The sequence below is a fragment of the Heloderma suspectum genome, chromosome 1 (genome assembly GCF_057233095.1).
Source record: "Heloderma suspectum isolate Gila_16-S chromosome 1, 16-S_ref, whole genome shotgun sequence".
In the NCBI taxonomy this organism is placed as follows: Eukaryota; Metazoa; Chordata; class Lepidosauria; order Squamata; family Helodermatidae; genus Heloderma; species Heloderma suspectum.
In genome coordinates, this window is record NC_139458.1 from 352,563,657 (window position 1) to 352,584,140 (window position 20,484).

A 20,484-nucleotide genomic window follows, 5' to 3' on the forward strand; every position below is an offset into this window, starting at 1 on the left:
TCCAAACAAACAAGATTTGGAAGCCAACTTTAAACCATATTTTAATGCTTGTTTCTGAATCTGGCTTGTTTGGAAGCCATTAACCATAGTTCTATATAACAGTGCTCATTCTCATAAATGCTAAATTCACAATACAAAATGATATGTGGGAGGTTACCACCTTTATTAAAAGTAATGCCATAAAACAGTTGCATCTTGACTGTGTCTTTTGAACTAATTTAAACTCATTTAACTCCTAATCTGTGATGGGTTGCAACAAGTATTTATCTTCCTGTTGGGAATAACAGGAAGTTTGAGACACTGCCCTAATGACTTTCCGTCTAGTTGCACAGAATGTGTCAAGGGTGAGGAGCTACTTTTCCTATTCTACAGCCTCTAAAAGTGATGTCAGGGTGCCAAGCTAGCTCTATTCTTGGAGAATCTCACTGCCAGCTTTAGCACCTGATGGATGTCATCTTCAGATTGAATTTGAATATCAGGCATATTATCCTTCCCAGCTAGCTTCATCTTTAGACTGAGCTGATTAGTTTTGGCATTTGCTAAATATACAGCAGCAATGCCTTTTTGCAAAAATAAGTGAAATGGGCAGGAGAGAAGGAGCCATCCTCATAAGCTGCTTAGTCTTTTACTAAATAATAATGTCAGTGAAATCAAAACCTAAAATGAAGTCTCTAGACAAATGTTGTCGTCTAGCAGCTGGTTACTGAGTTTTTTCTTTGGTAAATGTAGTTATATTCTTGAAGATGAATTTTTATTTACTTTAGCTAAAACAGGATTTTTGTTATTGTTGCTGAGGCTGGGGGAAAGGGATTAGATTATATTTCTGCCTTTATAGAATTGCTAACATAAGATACCTCAGTAGAAGCATTTCTACACATTTTTGTTAGAATACAGAAACAGGTCAGAGCCATTCATTGCTGAAGGACTTGACAAAGTGACAGTGGATGTTCCTGCCAAGAGGCTTGCAATAAAGTTTACTGAATTTGGTCACTATCCCTGGGACAGTTTTCCCTCATGAGCTGTGAAATCCATGCTTCCTCTAGGCATGGTAAACAAAATGTCAGTAAACATTTAAACCGAAAGAGATGGTACCTTGGTTGATCTTCCTTAGAAAAGTCTTCTTAAAACTATTGAACTGCTTATCTTAAGTTCTAAAGCCACTGATTTGGTTTTCTGTTTACATATAGGATGTCAGTTTTAAATGATCTGTATTTTAAATAGGATTATCAGCTTTAATACATAACATTTGAATGGGGGGGGGGGTCTGCCAATGCTGAGGAAGGCACAAGTTGCCAAGAGCACAATTGTATGAGGAAGAACATACATTCTGAGGACAAAGAGAAAGGGGATCTATTTACAAAAGTGTTATGAGATATTTCAGATTGATGATGAAAGGTAAATAGGTATGTATGTTGCACTTTGTAGTTTCTGTGCAGTCACGTATGTTTGAGATCTGAGCTTGAACAGATCAACATCATAGAAAATTCTAGAACTTAGAAAAAGCGCAATCTAGTGTGTGCCCCAGCCCCTGAGAGGGAATCTGTGGAGTACGTGCATGGCCCCTAGCTGCCTTCCAGCTCAGTTCTCTTCTGACTGCCATCTGATGCATGGCCCCTAGCTGCCATAATTGAGAACACCTCTCTGTCTTATGAGCTTCTTGGAGTTTTAATAGTATTTTCAGCTTAGTTTTGTTTCATTTAGCCTGGTATTTTTCCTCTTCAGCCTTCGTTTCTTTTTGCCTTTTGTCAGTGTATTAGACATTCGGCCTTGTTCAGCCTTATGTGACACAATGTATCTCATTCCAAAAGTGCTGCAGTTCAAGGGGGGAAAGCCCCATCTCTTATGGGCACAGTACGTATCTCCTAAGCCTTGAAGAGGAGCATGAAGTAAATTTGTGTTCCTTTTGCCTGATGTTCAACAAGCAGGCTTGAAAGAATTAAGCTTCCTTAGGCCTTTGTTGTTAGAACAGACTAGCTCAGATATAATGTCCACCACCTAGCATTCCAGCATGGGGAGGTCCACGACAGAGAACCTGCTTTACCTGCAAAGGGTCTCAGGTTCAATCCCCGCCATCTCCAGGTAGGGTTGGAGAAAACTCTGGAACCGCAGAGAGCCACTGCAAGTTACTGTATATCAGCCTTCCTCAACCTGGTGTCATGTTTCCCTTGGGCCCCCTCTTTCCTGATGCATTCACACACACAAATAGAGAGGCTTCAGTCTCAGGCCTTTAATTCATTATCAACAGGTTCATTACAGATGCAAATCCTTGAATACTCTCAGGCTACAAAGGAATGCCTCCAGGGGATTCAGATGGGAACACGAGGTTGCCTACAGTTGGAAGTGAGGCTTGCAGGTTAGACTAACTTAGGGAGGGATGTCCTGCCCTTCCAGTGCTGCTTCCCTATGTCGACTTTCACGCATCGCTAACCGAATCGACCATCTGAGCGCCGCCCTTGACATTTCCCTTTTAGCTCTGCACCGCAGTCTAGCATCTCTTAAGTCACAGCCCCCACTCTCCTCCTCCTCCTCCTCCTCCTCCTCCTCCTCCCAGCTTCTGACGGGGGGGAGGGGCTTCACGCCAGGCCATCTGGTAGTTAGTACCCTGAGAAGCACGCCTACTCATATCTGAACTGGCTTGGGAAATTGCATCCCTTGGTTCTGGCTGCTCCTTTTCTGAATCTGAGCTGCTAACTATCTCCCTGGGCCAGTCAGTATGGCCAATGGTCAGGAATGCTGGGAGTAGTAGTCCAAAACATCTGGAGGACACCAGGTTGGGGAAAGCTGTTGTAGATAATATTTAGCTATTTGGGCCAATGCTCCGACTTGGCATAAGGCAGCTACTTGTGTTCCCTCTAAAAAGTCAGAGTTTAGTTTTTCCCATGTTCCATTTTTTTGTTCTATCTTAGATGCTAGAATTTGGTTTTGCTCTCCATCAACCCTGGTGCTGGCCCTGGTTCCTCAGATTTGATGGCTTGAGCTTCTCTGCTGCGATTGACACTGGTCCTCAGTCTCAGTCCAAACCTTTCAATGGGTATTCTGGTAGCACCTCTGACAATGAAGCTCTGAACATGCTTCTCACATTTCATGTCATACCCCAAAGGCTGCAGTCTTCTTCCCGAGTCTTCCAGGATTCTCTCCTTGCAAGATAAGCATTTTTAAAGAGCTATGGGTAGTTGCTGTGTGAGATGACCTCATGCCAGTGCCTTCCAGCATAGTCTCAATGTGTTTAGTAATAGTAATAGTTGTCTTTCTCTGGATCTGTGCAGTGAAAGCTACTATGCAGACTTCAGAGCTCTGTCATCCACTCCCAAATGTGTTCATTGATAATGCAAGTGGGAAACCCCTTGTTTTTCATATGATTTTTTTTCCCCTTTGGAGTTCTCAGAGCATACATGTTTCTGATATTTCCGTTGTACTGAATCTGTCTGTGACAAGATTGCCACTGTCTAAGCCCATTACTTCACTGTCCTGCTTTGTCTCCCCTACCACCAAAGCCCTCTTGACACTTTACCTCCTTTCTCCTTAATACTCCCTCCTGCTTTCTTGCCACTTCCAGTCCTCACTTTTGCTCTTGCTGTCTGCTTTTCCAGGATCATTGGGCACCCTGGAGTAATTGGCCAGAGCATATGATTTTGAATCAGCGTGTCAATTAGACCATTTTGAATTTGAATGCAGGCTAAATCTTTTTCTCAAAAAAGGGGGGGTGCACGTGCAAGATCAAATGTGGGTGAGATTCTGGATTATTGTCAGAAGCCAAGCGCTTATACACCTGCCTTCTTGATTGGCAAGTGTATGTTGCACAAATACTGGGAAGTGGAAGAAGCATCCTTCCACTTCCTGATTGCCACAAAAGCAATAGAAGGTTCTTTGCCCTGAGGTGCTTTTGATTGAGGGCTGCTTGGCAAGAAGTCCTTCCCATTTGGTTTGTTAGCATTCTATATTAAAGGGCCAATTCCCCATGTATTTTATTTTTGTTAGCCTGTCTCCACCCACCTATCATCATTTTCTCTGTGGGCTGGGAGAGACCCTACCCCTCACCCTTCCTGGCTGATTGTTGCCAATGCTATAGGATTTCAAAAATATGATGGAAGTATCTTTCCTTGGAAGTAGCTGCTGTGACCCAGACCAACAGCAGCAACTTGACTCTGATTCTGAGGGAGACAGGCCAGTGGAGTCAGGAGGGCCAGTAGCGCAACATACAGAGGCACCGTATCGGACACTGAGCCTGTGTCTAGCCACCAGGAACCTTCCAAACCAGTGATCCCTGAACCGAGACCTGAGCCAGGACCCCCAGAAATTACAGCCACCAACCTTGGCCTTGCTGAGAAACCAGCATCCTTGCCCCAAAGGGCCTCAGGTGCCACCAGCCTGTCCACTACTGTAGCATGTCCAGAGAGAGAGAGAGAATGGGGAGGCTATGGAGTGTCAGGCTCCAGGGCAGAAGGCTGAAAGGCTATATAAAGGCTCAGTGAGCACAAAGCATTTGTCAGAACAAATTGCTGATTCTTTGGGACCTGTATCTGATGGCTCTTGCTTTCCGATTCTGGTTCATGACCTTTGAGTAGATAAGGTCCCTACAGAAGAGACCTTTGCCCCAGCTGACTGCTTCATACCCCTGCCAGACCTGTTTCCTCTGGACTCCCATGGGTTCATCCTCACCAGGACTAGACAGTAGCCTGCCTTTGTGCTATCTACTGCCAAGAAAAGTAGCCAAATAAGGAGTTCAGACAACTCATTCTGACATAGATGGCAGGAAGTTGGCCATCTGAGTTAGAAGGCTTCAGTACAGAGTCCTTGTCTGGCTAGGGAATTATTGTATCTGTATGACTAGGTCCCAGTTCTTCCTATAGGACATGACAGTGCCCCTAAGTTCCCTGAGGAGACAAAGCAGATGATGAGCCTGGTGCAAGCAGAGACCCTGAAATGGGACAACGAACAAGTCAACATCTCAAGGCAGTCAGCAGACTGTTCAGCTAAGCATTACCATGGGACTGGTGAAATGCCACAGGTGGCTTTCATCCACCACCCTGGAGTAGGGCAGTATTGGAAAAAGCCATCACTTTAGAAATATGACACCACCTCTGCCTCCAGATAAAGAGAGGGAGGAAGTGTGTGTCTGTATGGGGTGGGGTGGGGGTGACAATACAAGTAGTTTGGGAACAGAAAGGAAAAGACCCAGAGTGGAAGAGAGGACAGAGCTGTAAGTGGTGTCTCTCTGGGGATCTGATGTGGGTCAGGGTGTCTTCAGCTAAAGAACACTAGGGTGCTGCTTTACTTCATGGAAGTTAACTTATTGCTTTCCACAGAGTTGCATCTCATCCAGGAGGATTTCTTAAACATTTGTTTGGACCTAATTATGGGCTGGATGGGGATGAATAAATCCAGTGGGAAGGTGCTCTCTATTCCTGTTCTACAAACCCACAAAACACACATACTACTAACCAAGAGAATGGGGACTAGTACACCTTGGCTTGTCAGGGCTCTAGAACCTCCCTGTCTGGACATGTATATGTCTCTGTGTGTGTGTGCACGCTCCCAGAAATTGTGACTACCCAGTAGATAGTTGAATAATAGAAGTTACAGAAAGCAGTTCTGTTCTCGAAAGCATTTTACTGTTGGCTCTGTTTGCATGGCATGGCATTCCACTGTACATGAGATAGTAGAGAAAGGTTTCATGGTCTGTCATTTCTTTGTTTCTTTCATTGTATTGACAAATGCCACTCATGTCTTTGCATCTGGGCTCTCTGTGCATCACTTTACAGTGTAGATCAGACAACATTAGGCAAGATTTGCATAAGGAAAGGTTGGATTTTTCTTCCCAGGCTACCATCTGGGTGATCTGTCTAATCCTTCCCCCGATTCCAATTTATCAATGATAGATGATATTAATTTCAAGGCTAGACAGGAAGAGGGAAAAGAATGGGAGGGGATATATTTAAACATCATTGCCTGCCATACGTATATGAGTTTTTTGTTGTATCAGAGAGAGAATTGGGAGAGAGATTCAGCCACTTAACTTAATAGCACAGCTGGTAAAACACTAGGGGGTCTGGGTTAAAGCTTTAGCTAGGTCATTATTTTCTGCCTTCACCAAAGCAATTCAGTTTGTGAAGAGAAATGGGCAAACAAATAAACGCTAGAGATAGTATACAATGTTCAAACAGAGAGGATTTTAAAATCTGTAAGAAATGGAACATAGTTCTCCAGTCACTAAAAACTTGGCACCTTTGAGAGGAAGTAAATTGGCATTAGCTGCCTTTACAGTGGGAGACAAATTTGCTAAGGTGGTGGGTTCCATGACTGTTATTTCACCCAAGCAGTGGAGAAATGTCTTTTGTTGAACTGGTGTAAAGAAACATGTCAGTCATTTTACACATAACACCAGACACAAACATGAAAATAAATGGTTGGGATGCCAAACAAAAAGTACATTACATGTTATTGTGGCCCAGTGAACCTTCAGTGTTTTAGTACCACCCAGAAATGCCTGCTAGAAGAGCTCGAAGTTTATATTACCTAATGAAACTGCGTATTAAAAAAAAACCCTTCATTTCTGTGGCCGCTGTGGCGGCAAAGGAAAACAACTGGAAAGCAGAGGGATTGTTTTTAAAATTAAATGTGATGAGTCAGGACATGCATTAACCTGGTTTTCTTCTCATAGACATTTATACCCACCCACCCTGTGCTTTTAAAATGCAGTATTTGACATTTTGTGAAGTGGAAGACGATGTGTTATTAGGGGCTAGTTAAGAGAGCACCCTGCCTTCACTTTCCACTGCTTCTTTGATTCTGTTCCAATTGATTTTGTAATGCCTCTACTCTTCCTCTGAGACGAGTGCTCTGCTAATGCAAATGTTTAAAGATAGTGTTTTGTTAATGGTCCATTCCATCTACTATAAATATCATTCTGTGCCCCTTGTATTCTGAGGAGAAAAACCCCTTTTAAAGTTTGAACCCCTTCCACAACTGACCTATCCATCTCCTCTTACATTTAAAATTACCTTTTGTTTTTTAACAGCAAGTTAAATAATCAAAATACCCTTCAACGTGCAAGTGTAATGGACCCTTTGCATTAAAGCTCACTGGATATTCCATTTCATTACTGTTGCAGCGACAGTGTCTATTATCAAAAACCTCATTCTCCAGGTTGTTTTGATCTGAACAGGTTACTTTTAATTTTATTTCATGTATCTTAGACACCAACTAATATTATAGGCGCTAGAATATCTTTATCAACCTTATGTTTGATACTGCTAGTTCGGGAAAGACACTCATATTGTGCTGACAGGTCCAGTAAGAAAACAAAAGTTGTCACTGAAAAGTGTTAAACTTTGCTGTATTTGTTAAAGGCTGTGACTGTACTTGACAGACCAAATCACCTTTTGTATGTCCAAGTACTCTGTTGCAGACATTATTGCTTCTTACGTCTCTCTTACTTGATTCTGTTTTCCATTTCTTTCCTGATTTCGTAGTCTGTCTCCTCTTTGCTCTTCATTTCCTTCTACAACCCTGTCTCACATCTGCAAGTTTCAGTCCCCAGAGAGATTAATGATGGGGAAATAATATTGTATCTTCCCACTGGGACAGTTGTACAAATTCAGCATTTATTGGAACAATTCTAGGAGGGAGAAAGCATGAATGTACAACAAACATGGAGATGTGTTCTGGGGCAGTGAAAGACAAAAATCAAACAAAATGAAATGTAACAAAAGTGCTTGTCTAGATGCATCCTTATTAGGACAATCCTGCCTTTGAACATATGGTTCCAGTGTTTTGCACAATTTCCCTCTTAACAGATACTATACACCTTAGCATAATGCTTTCAGTGTAAGTTGCCTTCTTAACACTTTTGCAAAGAGCAGTTTTCCTCATGGCAGGCTTAGTATTGTAGTACTAAACTAGAAAGGGCAAGAGACAGAGTAGATGGAAGGTACCATGTACTAACTAGTGCGTCGTTTTTGAGCAGCAATTTATGGGGGGGGGGGCTGTGCCATTTGTGCTGATACTTCTAGTCCTGTCTGTTGCTTGGAGTAGCAAAGAACAGCTTGCCAGAGTCATTCTGAGGAGTGCAGCTAGAATCTCCACTCCTGGCACTTTAAAAGCCCTCCCTCTAAGGGCATGTGCCTCAGCGTCAAGGTCAAACCATTAAACACGAGCATCCAAACAACTTCATTTAAACATTTATTGGATTTAATAGAGATCACATGATACCTGCCTTGATTCATCTCCACAAAATGAAATAATAAATTGGCATCACTAAAATGATCTGAGCTATGCAGGTTGGTTGTTGTCTTAAATATGATCTTTGTGGCCAGCTGCTACAATTCAAGCGATTGGGTTGACTCCCCAGCATTCAATAAGATGGCAATTTTTTTTGTGAAATTACCAGATATCAATATTTGATTGAATATTTGTACAAATGCCCATATCTCTTAATACTAGTCAAAAAAATTGAATGCTTCTTTTACCACTTGCACAAAGTTTACAGGAAGCACCCTTGTAAAATCTCTCTGCAGAGTAATTGCAAATTCTTTGTTTTCTCAGCTCATTTTAATTTAATATTAATTAATCAACTTAGTATTAAATTTTATATTTTTTTACATGCGGATTAAAATCCAAACCACATCATTACAGTTGTATTCACAATGTTACACATCTGTCACTTGGAATTGCAAAGTTGGAATAGCTTTGTAACTTTCATGTTTCAGCTCTCCTTACATAACAACATGTGATACGAACAACTTAAAACAAATTTTAAATACATTTTTGTAAATAAATGTTTGACTCATTAATATGGAAGTACTTAATATGTCTCCCTGTTGTATTTGTTCCCCTTTAGGTTTCATGTCAGGCATTCAGAGAAACCCTCAATTGTCTCAGTATGCACCTCAGCAAACTGGACCTTCCATGTCACCACATCCTTCACCTGGAGGCCAAATGCATTCTGGAATTGGGAGTTTTCCACAGAGTAATTCAACTAGTACTTTTGGAACTCAGATGAGCCAGTATGGGCCACAAGGTAAAATAATTAACACATAAAATGATCTGTTCTTAGGGATGGGTGGATTCCCTACCTGCTGGTCCGTGGGGAATCCGCCCGCGGGGGGAGGCAATCCATTCCTCCCCCCAGAATCCTTATGAGCCGACTCCTCTCCATGGGGATTCTGCGGAGCCACAGGCTGGCAGCCGGCTTCGTATCACTGGCCTGGCGAATGGATACAGCCGCAAGTGGAGTAGTGGACACCACTTGCGGCTGTAAAGCCCCTTAGTTTAACCTAAATGCAGCCGTAAATGGCTGCAATTAGGTTAAACGAAGGGCTTTATGCCTGCAAGTGGCATCCACTACGCCATTTGCATCTGTGTTTTTCCCCGTGATAGAATAGCCTCATTGGGGTCTGTGGCGGATTTCTCTGCCATCCCTATCTGTTCTTATTCAGTCTTTAATCCATGTTGCAGACAGTTGCTTATTCTGCAGAACATTGTGTTAACCAAAAAAGACTACATGCACACCTTTTTATAGATATATATATGTGTAACTTTTCGTTGTGGATGTCTTGGGAAATAATTATTTGAAACATTTCAATTATTTCTTAAAATATTAGTTGACTATTGTTAAGATAAAACTTTTAGGAGTATTCTTTCCTTGTTTTTTTCTGAACAAAGCACAAGAATTCCTAACTGTTAGCACAAGCCAGCAGCAATATGTACCTCTTATCCCAAGCGCAACCTCTGTTTGCTAGAAGTTGGTTGGGAATAATGCATGGTGTAATGTTGATTAGGCCTCCTCTGGGATTTGGACAGGAGACGTTTCTTCTCTTCCTGGAAAAGTGAGCACAGTTCTGATTGCCTGCCAAATCCATATTGCCTTGGAAGTAACTGTCCCCCACATGGAAACTCCAGGGGCAAAAGGGCAAGTTCCAACATACTTCTTTCTCCACAATTCCTAGCATTCATTTTTATGAACAAAGATGAAGTGGTGGTTACAGGCAGGGTTGGCATCAATGCCAGCATTCTTGGGCAGCTGCCGAGATCCCAGCAGGGCTAGTTTTGACAAAGACCATGCCCCGTCCCCACACTAGGCAGCTGGGTCTGCATGCTGCTTCACATTTTAATTACCCACAATGCCCTGGAGCAATGCTACACTGGAGGCATTATGGGTAATTAAAATGGTAGGTGATTTGCAGCTGCCCACAACAGATCACAGTACGACTGCTGCCATTGCTTGCAGGCACCAGCAGTTTTTATGTTTTTATCACTTTAATATTTTAACTGTTTTTATGTATTTTATTGTTGTAAGCCACCTTGGGAGGGCTTCTGCCCTGAAAGGCAGCTAAGAAACATTTTAAATAAATAGATGGGGTACTGTTTGCCATCCTCAAAGCTCAGGTTCGATTTTTAATCTAGAAGGAGGGGGAATGAAATGTGCTTCACATGAGTTATCTAAGATGCAGACCGAATAAAGAAATATGTCTGCACACACTAGTATTTGTGTAATTTGAAACAAAAAATATATAGCACATTTAGATTGCCATTGCTTGCCCACTGGGGTGCTTACCAGTGTTGCAGGCAGGGGAGTTCCACCAGAGGACACTTTGCTGGGAGTCTCTCAGCCAGCCCTTGTTCCAGGGTAAACGTTACTTTCACAGAGGGTCATGGATGAACATCAGAATTGAGCAATCATGAGCATTTTCAGATCTAACACAGTACTTCTTCCTGGAAAATTGTTCTAAAAGCATTATTGTGGAAGAAAATGTTACGTTGTACTTGGCTCTGTATGTAGAAGATGCCAAGTAGTTTTCTTGTCAGTTCTTACCATTCTTCACAAGCAGCAGCAACAATAGCATTCAAATGCCATCAGGTTTTGGGGGGAATATATTCATATACTTTGTAATGGACCTGCCCTCAATGGGTAGGAATTTAGAAGAACAGATGTTGAAAGTTTTCTTTTGACACCTTTCTATTATTCTTCTCTTGTAGCTATAGTAGCCATAGGTCAGCACTTCTCAATTCAGAAAATCATTACCTAAATATCTTTGAGCATGAAGTATGCTCATTTCATATGTGGAGACAGCGTGTTGACAGTCATTGGATGAGGAATGATTAATACTTTAAGGATGCAATCCTATGCATGCTTAAGCCGAAAAACATCCTACAACTCCCAGCATTCCCCAGCCAGCCATGGGAGTTGTAGAACTGTTTCTGTCTAAACATGCATAGAATTGCACCCTTAGGTAACAAGAAGTCTGCATGTATTCAAGAGCTATTAGATGATAAGTGTTAGCTTATCTCTTAATTGAATACCAGAAATTAGCAATGATACAGCTGAACTTTCCAAAATGTGACAGGTTTTTCTTACACAGCTAATGCACTTAGGAGATATGCCTGGCTTTGGTCCATGTGACTATAAAACAATAGCAAATTGGAAGAGGACGTGTCTTTTGAAGAAGGTTGCATCTTTATTACTAGCACAAATGGTTCACCTCACTATTTGTTCATTCGCAATCACCCCTTTCATTCTGAAAAAGTATACTGCTTCTGCGGTGATTCAGCTACTTCTATATCATACAGTAGTTCCACCTTCTTATATGAGTCATGGTGATGCCAATTCATTTTTTCCAGCGTAAGGTAGAAAAGGTAAGAACAGTCGCTATAACATCACCTTGCACAACCAAATCAGCATGTTAAGTGTGTGGGTTGAATAATTTCATAAGCAGTCTGATACACAGTGAAGCAGCCATGTGCCCAGATCACAATTTTTTTCTGTACCGTTGTTTAAAACCATTTTCAGCAGCTTTCTGTCAGTATGGAAAATAAGGGATTGAGCTGCAAACTGGAGATGTAGAGCAAGAATTATAATAGTGTGTTGCCATGTGCCAAACCTTGCACATGTTTACTGAACCCACATTCTCACCATGCCAACTTACTTGTGTCTAATGACTCCTGTGGCAAATAGCTACTAGTCTGTCCAGGGTAAGCTATCTGTAGTTAGCATGTATAATATAAGTGAGGTGAACTGACATATTTCACAACAGTGTTCAAATGAAACATGGTGATGATAGGTCTGTGATTGAGGCAGCACTAAGCAGGCCAGGGATACATATTGATATCTATCTAAATGACTAGTTTAGAAAGTCAGAGTATCCCATAGCCTGAAATAATGCAAAAAGATAACTTGCTTTCTTCAGAAAGATTTGGTACAGATCGTTAATCTAGAAAAGCCATTTCTCATTTTAACTTCTATAGAAATGAAAGTAGAACTGGAGGCAAGCACAGCAAGCATAACCTAGCATAACCTTCATTTCTTGATAAGGCTAATATTGACATGTGTGAAGTTAGTAGGCTTGACAGTGTCAATCACAATTGTCATACAATTTGCAAGTTAGAAGTTTCAGCCATTTATAAGACACACAGTGACATCTGGGTTTTCAGATTAAAGATTTTTAAGTTGTGGTCAGGTATTTGAATAAAGGAGATAATTTCAACAAAGCATTAAAAATAATGTTAACACCATAGATTTAAAAAATACCAGTCTTGGAACCATATATAGTATATCAATCCCCCAGTGTTCTACCTCTTTATCACACTCTAAATCAGAGGTGGGCAACTTGTGACACTCCATATCTTTTGGCCTACAACTCCCATCATTCCTCACCATTGGCCATGCTGCCTACTGCTGTTGGGAGTTGTAGACCAGAACATCTGGAGGTCCACAAGTTGCCCAACCCTGCTTTAAATGGTCATGCTCAGGATCTGTCAAGAAAGTGAAGGCAGGCAAACCAATTTAGAGGGAAGCAATACAACATAGATGCATTGCCTCACCTCCTACCAAGGACCTAGCATTTAGACAGGACAAGGAAAGAGGGGCAGGAATTCCTGGGAGGCCTTACCATATATGAACTTCATGGGTCGTGAAAGTAATCCTGCTTCTTAGACATGGGTGGCCTGTGCTGTAACCCACTGTGATTTTTTAAAATAAATATACGTATATATCTTGAAGATAATGCCACTGAACATATATATATAGTTTCAACAACAAGGCACATTACTTTACCATGTGGTATGGAGAACTTGGTCAGAGAAGATGAGCAACTGGGTGGCAGGAGTAAAAATTAGTTGTAGCAGAAGAAGGACCAGACTTCTTATCCAAGGAGGATAAGGGTGGGCAGCTTGTGACCCTTCAGATGGAAGGGCTGATGGGATAGCTGATAGGACTAATGGGAGTTCTAGTCCAACAACATCTGAAAAGCCATACGTTGCCCACCCCTGTATTTGAGTCTTGATTTATAGCCTAGTGCTCAGTCAGTGCTAGGAAGGAAGAGTCTTGACGCTCTCTAGATGGTCAGTTGGAAGCACATATTACTGCTCAGGTCCAATTTACAGCCTTATGGCAAAGCTGCCAAAAATGCATAACACTTATAACATTTAAAAGCCTCCTGCCCCATATATTGGCCAAAATGCCTGTATTGTCTCCACATGAGCACTGGCAGTCACCAGGAATGTGTGAGTCTGGCATGAAAGTGATACACTTTGGGCCAGTAGATTGGGTAGGAGGCTGTTAAGGAGCAGTGCCCTGGACCACCCTGAGTTCCTTGGAGGAAAGGCAGGATAAAAACAGATAAATAAATGTTGTGGTCCAAAGGGAAGCCCTTTTTAGCAGACTTTGCGTGGAGGCTTTAATGGTTGAATTGGCCCTCAGAGGCATACTGGAAGAACTATAGCCAGTGATATGAAACCTTCATTTTCTTAGTGTTTCATGTTGCAATTTTATTGGCTCACCCTCCGTGGTTTTCTGTGCCTTTCAAGCTTGTCCAAAATGTTATATCTGAATGAACAGAGTTTTCAACAGAAGTGCATGACGTTTGCCAGATCTCACCTAGGTGCACTGTAAACCTTCCAGTTGCCATAATTTCTTATTGGCCATATCCCTTATCTCTCTGGCATATATTGAGACCCACTGTTTTTCCCCCATAGTTTATCACTTCCTTTTTGGCATTGGGTACATTATATTGACATGGTCTGAAATCCTTCTTAATTGCTTGTTCATGTGTCCTCTTTTTAATCTGTGTTCTTCTGTAACTCCGTAGTATAAAAAATTAAGGTAACTGTATTTATTTGGGTAAGAGACCATTTTTTCTCATGTATTTCTGAACATAATGTAGTTGCAGATTTATTCACAACCAAAATGTCCTCTTTTTTTCCTAATGTTGGTCTGTATCTTACATGCCAAATGGTGTTGATCAAAATTATTTTCTTTATTAGTATATTTCATTTAAAATTGTCATTCCTTTTGTGGAAATCCTAGAGCGAACATAGTTATATAACTATAAACCCTATTCTTGATAAATTAATTGTATTAGTAGAAAAAAGGCTTTGTTGGGATTCTTGGAGGAAAAAGCAGTATATAAATTTAACAAATAAATAAATGTTAGGGTAACACTGTTGCCATTCTACTTTCTAACCCAAAATCATGCGCTCAGGCTCTCACACACTCCTGTTTCCTTCCTCACATTTTTGTTTGCAATACCCATAGTTGGTTGTTGCATACATTGTTGCTACTTGGGTCCCCAGATGTTGTTAGACTACAACTCCCATTATCCCTGACTATTCAGTATGCTGGCTGGGGATCATAGGATTGTAGTCAACAACATCTGGGGACCCAAGGTTGGGAACCAGTGCCATAAACCATAGTTTACATCCAAAACAGAATTAGAAACCATGGTTTGAACTGGGTTTCCAGTTCTAGTTTGGAAGCAGACTGTGGTTTGCAGTAACTTATCATTTGCCCAATTTGGCCATGACAATAAATGCGGGAAGAAGGATGTGGCAAAGGGAGCACATTGGCCCAAGGCACAGTCCTGACAGACAAACCATGGTTTAGACTGCTATTTTTGCTGTTACTGCTGTTACCACTGTTGCTGATTTTATTGTTGGCTTTCATTATTGTTTTTATGTTTTTATTACTTTTAATATTTTAACTGTTTTTATGTATTTTATTGTTGTAAGCCACCTTGGGAGGGCGTCCGCCCTGAACAGCGGCCAAGAAATATTTTAAATAAATAGATAGATAGATAGATAGATAGATAGATAGATAGATAGATAGATAGATAGATAGATGTGACACCTGTACTGGGGTCTTGTTTGCCATCCCCAAAGCTCAGGTTCAGCACTTAATCAAGAAGGAGGGGGAATGAAATGTGCTTCACATGAGTTATCTAAGATGCATACTGAATAAAGAAATATGTCTGCACACACTAGTATTTGTTAATTTGAACCATAATATATATAGCACATTTAGATTGCACATCATTCTATCACCCATCCTACTACAGATCTACTTTGAGGTTTTTAGCATGAAAGATAATACCTTATTAAACACATACTAACGGTTGCACTTTATACCTTTTGCTTTTTTGGAAACTGTTCCTCAATGTCGCTTTTCCCAGCTGTTATGCTACTGCTCCTCTTCCATTATAGGAGTTTTTTAATGAAATACAGTGTTTCGATTGTGACATATATATCCTGCCTATCAACTCCTTGATTTGTGTATATACATGGCAGAAAACACACATGGGCCCCATTTAAACAGCAAAAAACACACAGGCACATGTTGAAAATATAGTACTTCTAATGCATGCTTGAGTTCTACCAGATAAGGATTTTGTATCCATCTCTGACCCTCCAACAAAGACTTTCCTTCATTGGTAGGGAATGTAGAAGGGTCTATGAGAATTCAGACCTTTCAATTTGTATTGTAATATTCGCTGTGGGAAGGTAGCATCAATTTGAATTGCATGGGGCTGTAATCAGACTTTGCTCCCACTGACTGAAAGGGGGGGTGGAGGTGACTCTCCCCCCCCCCCCCGTAGCCACTTACTCCCTCTAAAAATTTGCTCCAGAGGCTCCAGGGGGAAACTCCAGAGCAAATTTTCAGAGGGTGCAATCACTGTTAGAGGGAGCAAGGGGGACAAAGGAACTGGGAAATGTTGCTACCTCTCCCTCTGACAGATGGTTCCAAACACTGGATCAGACATCTTCCATGGATGGAAAAAGCCCTTCAATCATGGAATGCAAAGTCTGGATCCAACCCACAGAGCTTATGCACTTTGAAATAATTTTCATATTCTGGGATCCCCCTTATTTTGTGTTTGGCAAAAATTCTGAAGCATTTAAAGCAGCTTAAAAACACTGCTGGCTCCTACTGAATATTTAATATACATATTTTTAACTAGTCTACTTTAACTGCTTTGTGTTCATTGGGTTGGATGTAAAGTTTATTTCTTTAAATGTTTGAATTTGGTGATCATTTTAGCAAATTCTGCTGCTGCCTTGGACAGATTTTAGTACACAAACAATAATGATATTTCAGTTCCATTGTGGAATTTTGACCTAACCAGGATACACTATACAGATAATTTTTTTCTCCTTGTTTTAGAAACTCTTTTATCTCACCGTAAGTCCACAGTAGTTTTACTTTCTGTGGTTGCTTGGTGCCTGGATGTAATCATAAGACTTGGAACCAATAATGGCTAGATTCTAATTAAAATCCTGCTGTGGAATCCTCTTTGGATGGATCCATCCAGCTCTCTGCTTCACCATTCTGAACTGTGAACTGGGTACACTACTGAGTGGCAGCAGTTGTAGGGATTAGTTTTCCAGGTGGTGGAAACCTTTGGTTAGGAAAATATTATGCTGTTATAATTAATAGTATGAACTATGTAATAATTAGCTGAAACTGTTGAGATTCCTGGTCTTAAAAGTGGTAGCTTTTTTCAACATTAGTAATTCTAGCTGACTGAATGGAATTTATTTTAATGCCAAACCAGTGCTTCTAGATAATATGCCAAACATTATGTTCCTTATCCTGTTGAGTTCTGCAGTTCCTGATTCTCCTACTTTCTTTATACTGCAAGTGTCTATGTAATGGATTTCTGGGTCTGAGTCAAGAATGGGAACTATGAAAGCATTAAGTTGTTAACTTGGAGGGTGAGTCATGACTGAAACACCACTGTCATTAAAACTTCTAGGGCGCAATCCTATTCAGATAGGTGGCCACCTCCAAACTTGGAGGTGACCACCTATCCAGTGCAGGGCAGGAGAAGTATGGAGGGGATCATTCCCTCCATGCTTCTCCTGCCCTGCATTTTCGGCTAGACACCCAATTGCAGCTGTGTAGCTGCAGGAGGACGGTGCAGGGGAGGAGACTGCTGTACGACACCGACCTTGGAGGCAGCGCGGAGCAGCCCTGTCCTCCGCACTTGCAAGAGGAGTGCAGAGCGGCCGAAAAGGGGTGTGGCTGGGGGGCGTTCCGGGGTGGACGGAAATGCCTGTACGACACATTGGATGTGTCGTACAGGCATTTCCGTCCATCCCGGAACGCCCCCTGCCACACCCCTTTTCGGCCGCTCTGCATTCCTCTTGCAAGTGCGGAGGACAGGGCTGCTCCGCACTGCCTCCAAGGTCGGTTCCTGGAAAACCAGATATCCTGTGGACATCTAGCTGCTGTCTAGCAGCCATAGGATTGCTCCCTTAATGTCATGTGGTAAACATTGCAATGTATATGAAATGTTCCCCTCTGCCAGGTCATGCAGACAGCTGTTCCCACGCTTTGGTGATCATATGATTAATACTCTAAAGTTTATGCTGAACAGAATTCAGCATAAGTGACAGAGTTGAAGTTATCTTCATTTTTTACAGTGCTAAATTTTCTCAAAGAATTGATATGCATCTCAGTAGTAAGTGCATGTACATATATACTAATAGAGTTACATTTTTCTATTCATGAAACCTAATTCAGCATAAGATCCATTTTAAACATAAAGTAGCTGAATATTTGTAATTTTCTTTTTTTAACTTCAAAGACAGGGGAGGACCACGTGCATGACCCCCCAGTTGGTCTTGAGCATGGCCATCCCCATACCCATGCTGCCCAAACGCGGCAATGGTGGCTGAGCAGCAGCAACAACAAAATGGCAGTTTGCTGCCAAAATTTGGTGGCAGTCCACTACAGAGATTCAAAAGTGACAACTTTAGCTTGTTTTCAAGCTAAATATGGCCTTCTTCAGTATCTGTAGTGGTTTGCTTCAGAATTTCAGCAGCAAATGGTGGGGGAGGGGGTTGCCACCACTGTGCTGGTGAATTTTGTTGGCATAGCAGAAGCAAGAGAGTGGCTCCCAGGAGGATTTGGGGGCTGGAATTTGGCCCCCAGGCTGCCTGAACTTGCCCACCTCTGTTCTAGGAAGAAACTCTTTATTAGCAAATGGACAGTGCTTGCAGTTAGCCATCTTAAAAGTTATTTCACAACAGGTATATTATCTAGAAACTGTATAGAAGCACTTCGTGGAATAGAAGTCTTTATTCAATTCTTTGTATTAATAATTATTATTTATATACCTAAAAAGCTAAGCGTTATACAAAACACATAGGAAAATAGGCTTTGTCCAAATAGGCTTACATTCTAATATAGTCAATGTATATTATTTTCCATCTTACATGTGTTTATATCTTGCCAAATATACTTATGCAAAAGTCAGTTGGAAGAATGGAAGAGTTTCCAATGATGAGATTTCTGCGGCAGCCTAAATGAGTTCAAGTGCTTTTCTGGATTTGGCCCTTGGCACACAAATCTGCGAAGTTTATGAAGCTGAGTCAGCTGGGCACAAGCACATCAAGCAACCCAAAAGATTGTTCTTTCATACTTAAGTGCTCAAGTCTTTGGTGGTGGTTGTTAATACATCTGTTATCTCCCATGTCTTCTTTCCTCTGTTTTAATTCCAGTTTACTTGCAGCTTTGCTTCCTTCTCTCTGCAAGGTTCAAAGCTCCTGGATTCAATTCTAGTTTGCTGAAATAAGCTGGAATCTGGAATCCATTGGCTGAAGAGAGAATGGGTTGCTTGTTAATGTTCCAAGACTCCTGCGCCAACCAGTACCCACTTGAAAAGTGTGGGCTCTTGCACTTGGCTGCCTGACATGTCCAGCTGATGGGGACTGGCTCAGCATCTGCTGCATTCATTGTATCTAATGGTGCATCCATCTGTTAGCTGTCAAAGCCATTGCCAGCAAATTACTAATCTATTAGAGAAACATGGAAATAAGTTTGTACTTCTCATTCCTGGCTTTCTGTTTCATTTGTGGCTGGTCTTTATTTATTCAGGTGTTGAGGAAAAAACTATATTTTTTTCTTCTGAAAGGCTGTCATGTTCCTGTCACCCTAATCTACACTTCACAGAACCACTTTTACAAAGAGGATCCCCCTGTATTTGTGGGTGGTACCTGTTCTGCTGCTGTCCTGTGCTTGGCCCCAACAAGGAAAAATGACAGGAAGTGTTTCTTAAACTTAATACTAGAGGTTTGGAAAGCACTAGAGAACTTTGTTCTGCTAGTGCTTGTCTGTTGCAGATCAATAGTACAGTATGGTATGTGCAGCTTCAGACAGAGGCCGATGCGTCTCTAGGACATTTATATATACATATATGCAACTCGCAACCCACTTGTTCAAGATTGGACCTCAGTGTTCTCCCACTGAGACAAACATTTGAGAGATCAAAAGAATATTTTTGGTATCTCCTGTGAGTCATTTTCACTTTGAATAGTAATATAGTGTTTAACAGCTAGGAGAGATCACCCTTTTTATATAAAGAAGCCAGGAGAACCTTCTCATACTGTGATTCAAAGACACTCTTACAATTTCAAGAATTGCAATCAGATCTGATGAAGTTCTATTGTGAATTTCCCTAAGTTTTGAACAAAAATCCGTAATATAACATATGTGACTCAAACCGATGACAAAGATTTTATATTACATTTATTACACCAGTCTGGATGCAATATTTGTTGGAAACATTATTATGTAAAGCAGGAATAGATTGTGTAAGGCTTGTAAGTTGTATTTAGCCTGCAACATTTTCCCTCCGGTCCACAGGCTCCCTCGCTGCTGCTGCGTGGTGACTTGGCAGGAGTGGGGAAGCTTCTGCAAGAGAAAAGTCAGGTCAGACACAGGAAGCAGAGATGTCACAGAAAGATTTTCCTCTTATACATAGAATATTTATTTATTTATTAGCTGCCCATCTCGCTGGCTACCTGGCCACTCTGAATGGGAATGCTTGCTTTTGTGATTAGCAAACACAGTTGCATAAAAATAAACTTTGATACTTGTAGATACTTGTATGTATAGAGCAAACAGTAATGCAATAGAATATTACAATGAATTTTTATTGTGACCATAGAGTATTTATTTTTTTTTATTATTATTATTATTATTATTAAATTTATTAATCGCCCATCTGGCTGGTCACCCAGCCACTCTGGGCGATGTACAGCATACAATAAAACAGTTTAAAACAATAAAATTCTACAATAAAAACATTTTCTAAAATACCCTAACCCACCCCAAATGCCTGCCTGAACAACCACGTTTTTAATGCACGACGGAAGCTCATTAAAGAGGGGGCATGGCGGAGTTCCCTAGGGAGGGAGTTCCACAGAGTG

General features: G+C 41.2%; 1 protein-coding gene across 6 annotated transcripts in view; it reads left to right on the top strand.

Annotated features, from left to right (window-relative positions):
• ARID1B (AT-rich interaction domain 1B) overlaps window positions 1–20,484 on the top strand; it is a 536,503-nt gene that overhangs the window by 423,454 nt on the left and 92,565 nt on the right. For all 6 annotated transcript variants that reach the window (XM_084827884.1, XM_084827885.1, XM_084827886.1 and 3 more), the window contains one exon: window positions 8,840–9,019. In XM_084827884.1, coding sequence (XP_084684010.1) covers window positions 8,840–9,019 — 180 coding nt within the window. The remainder of the gene's footprint in view (window positions 1–8,839; window positions 9,020–20,484) is intronic.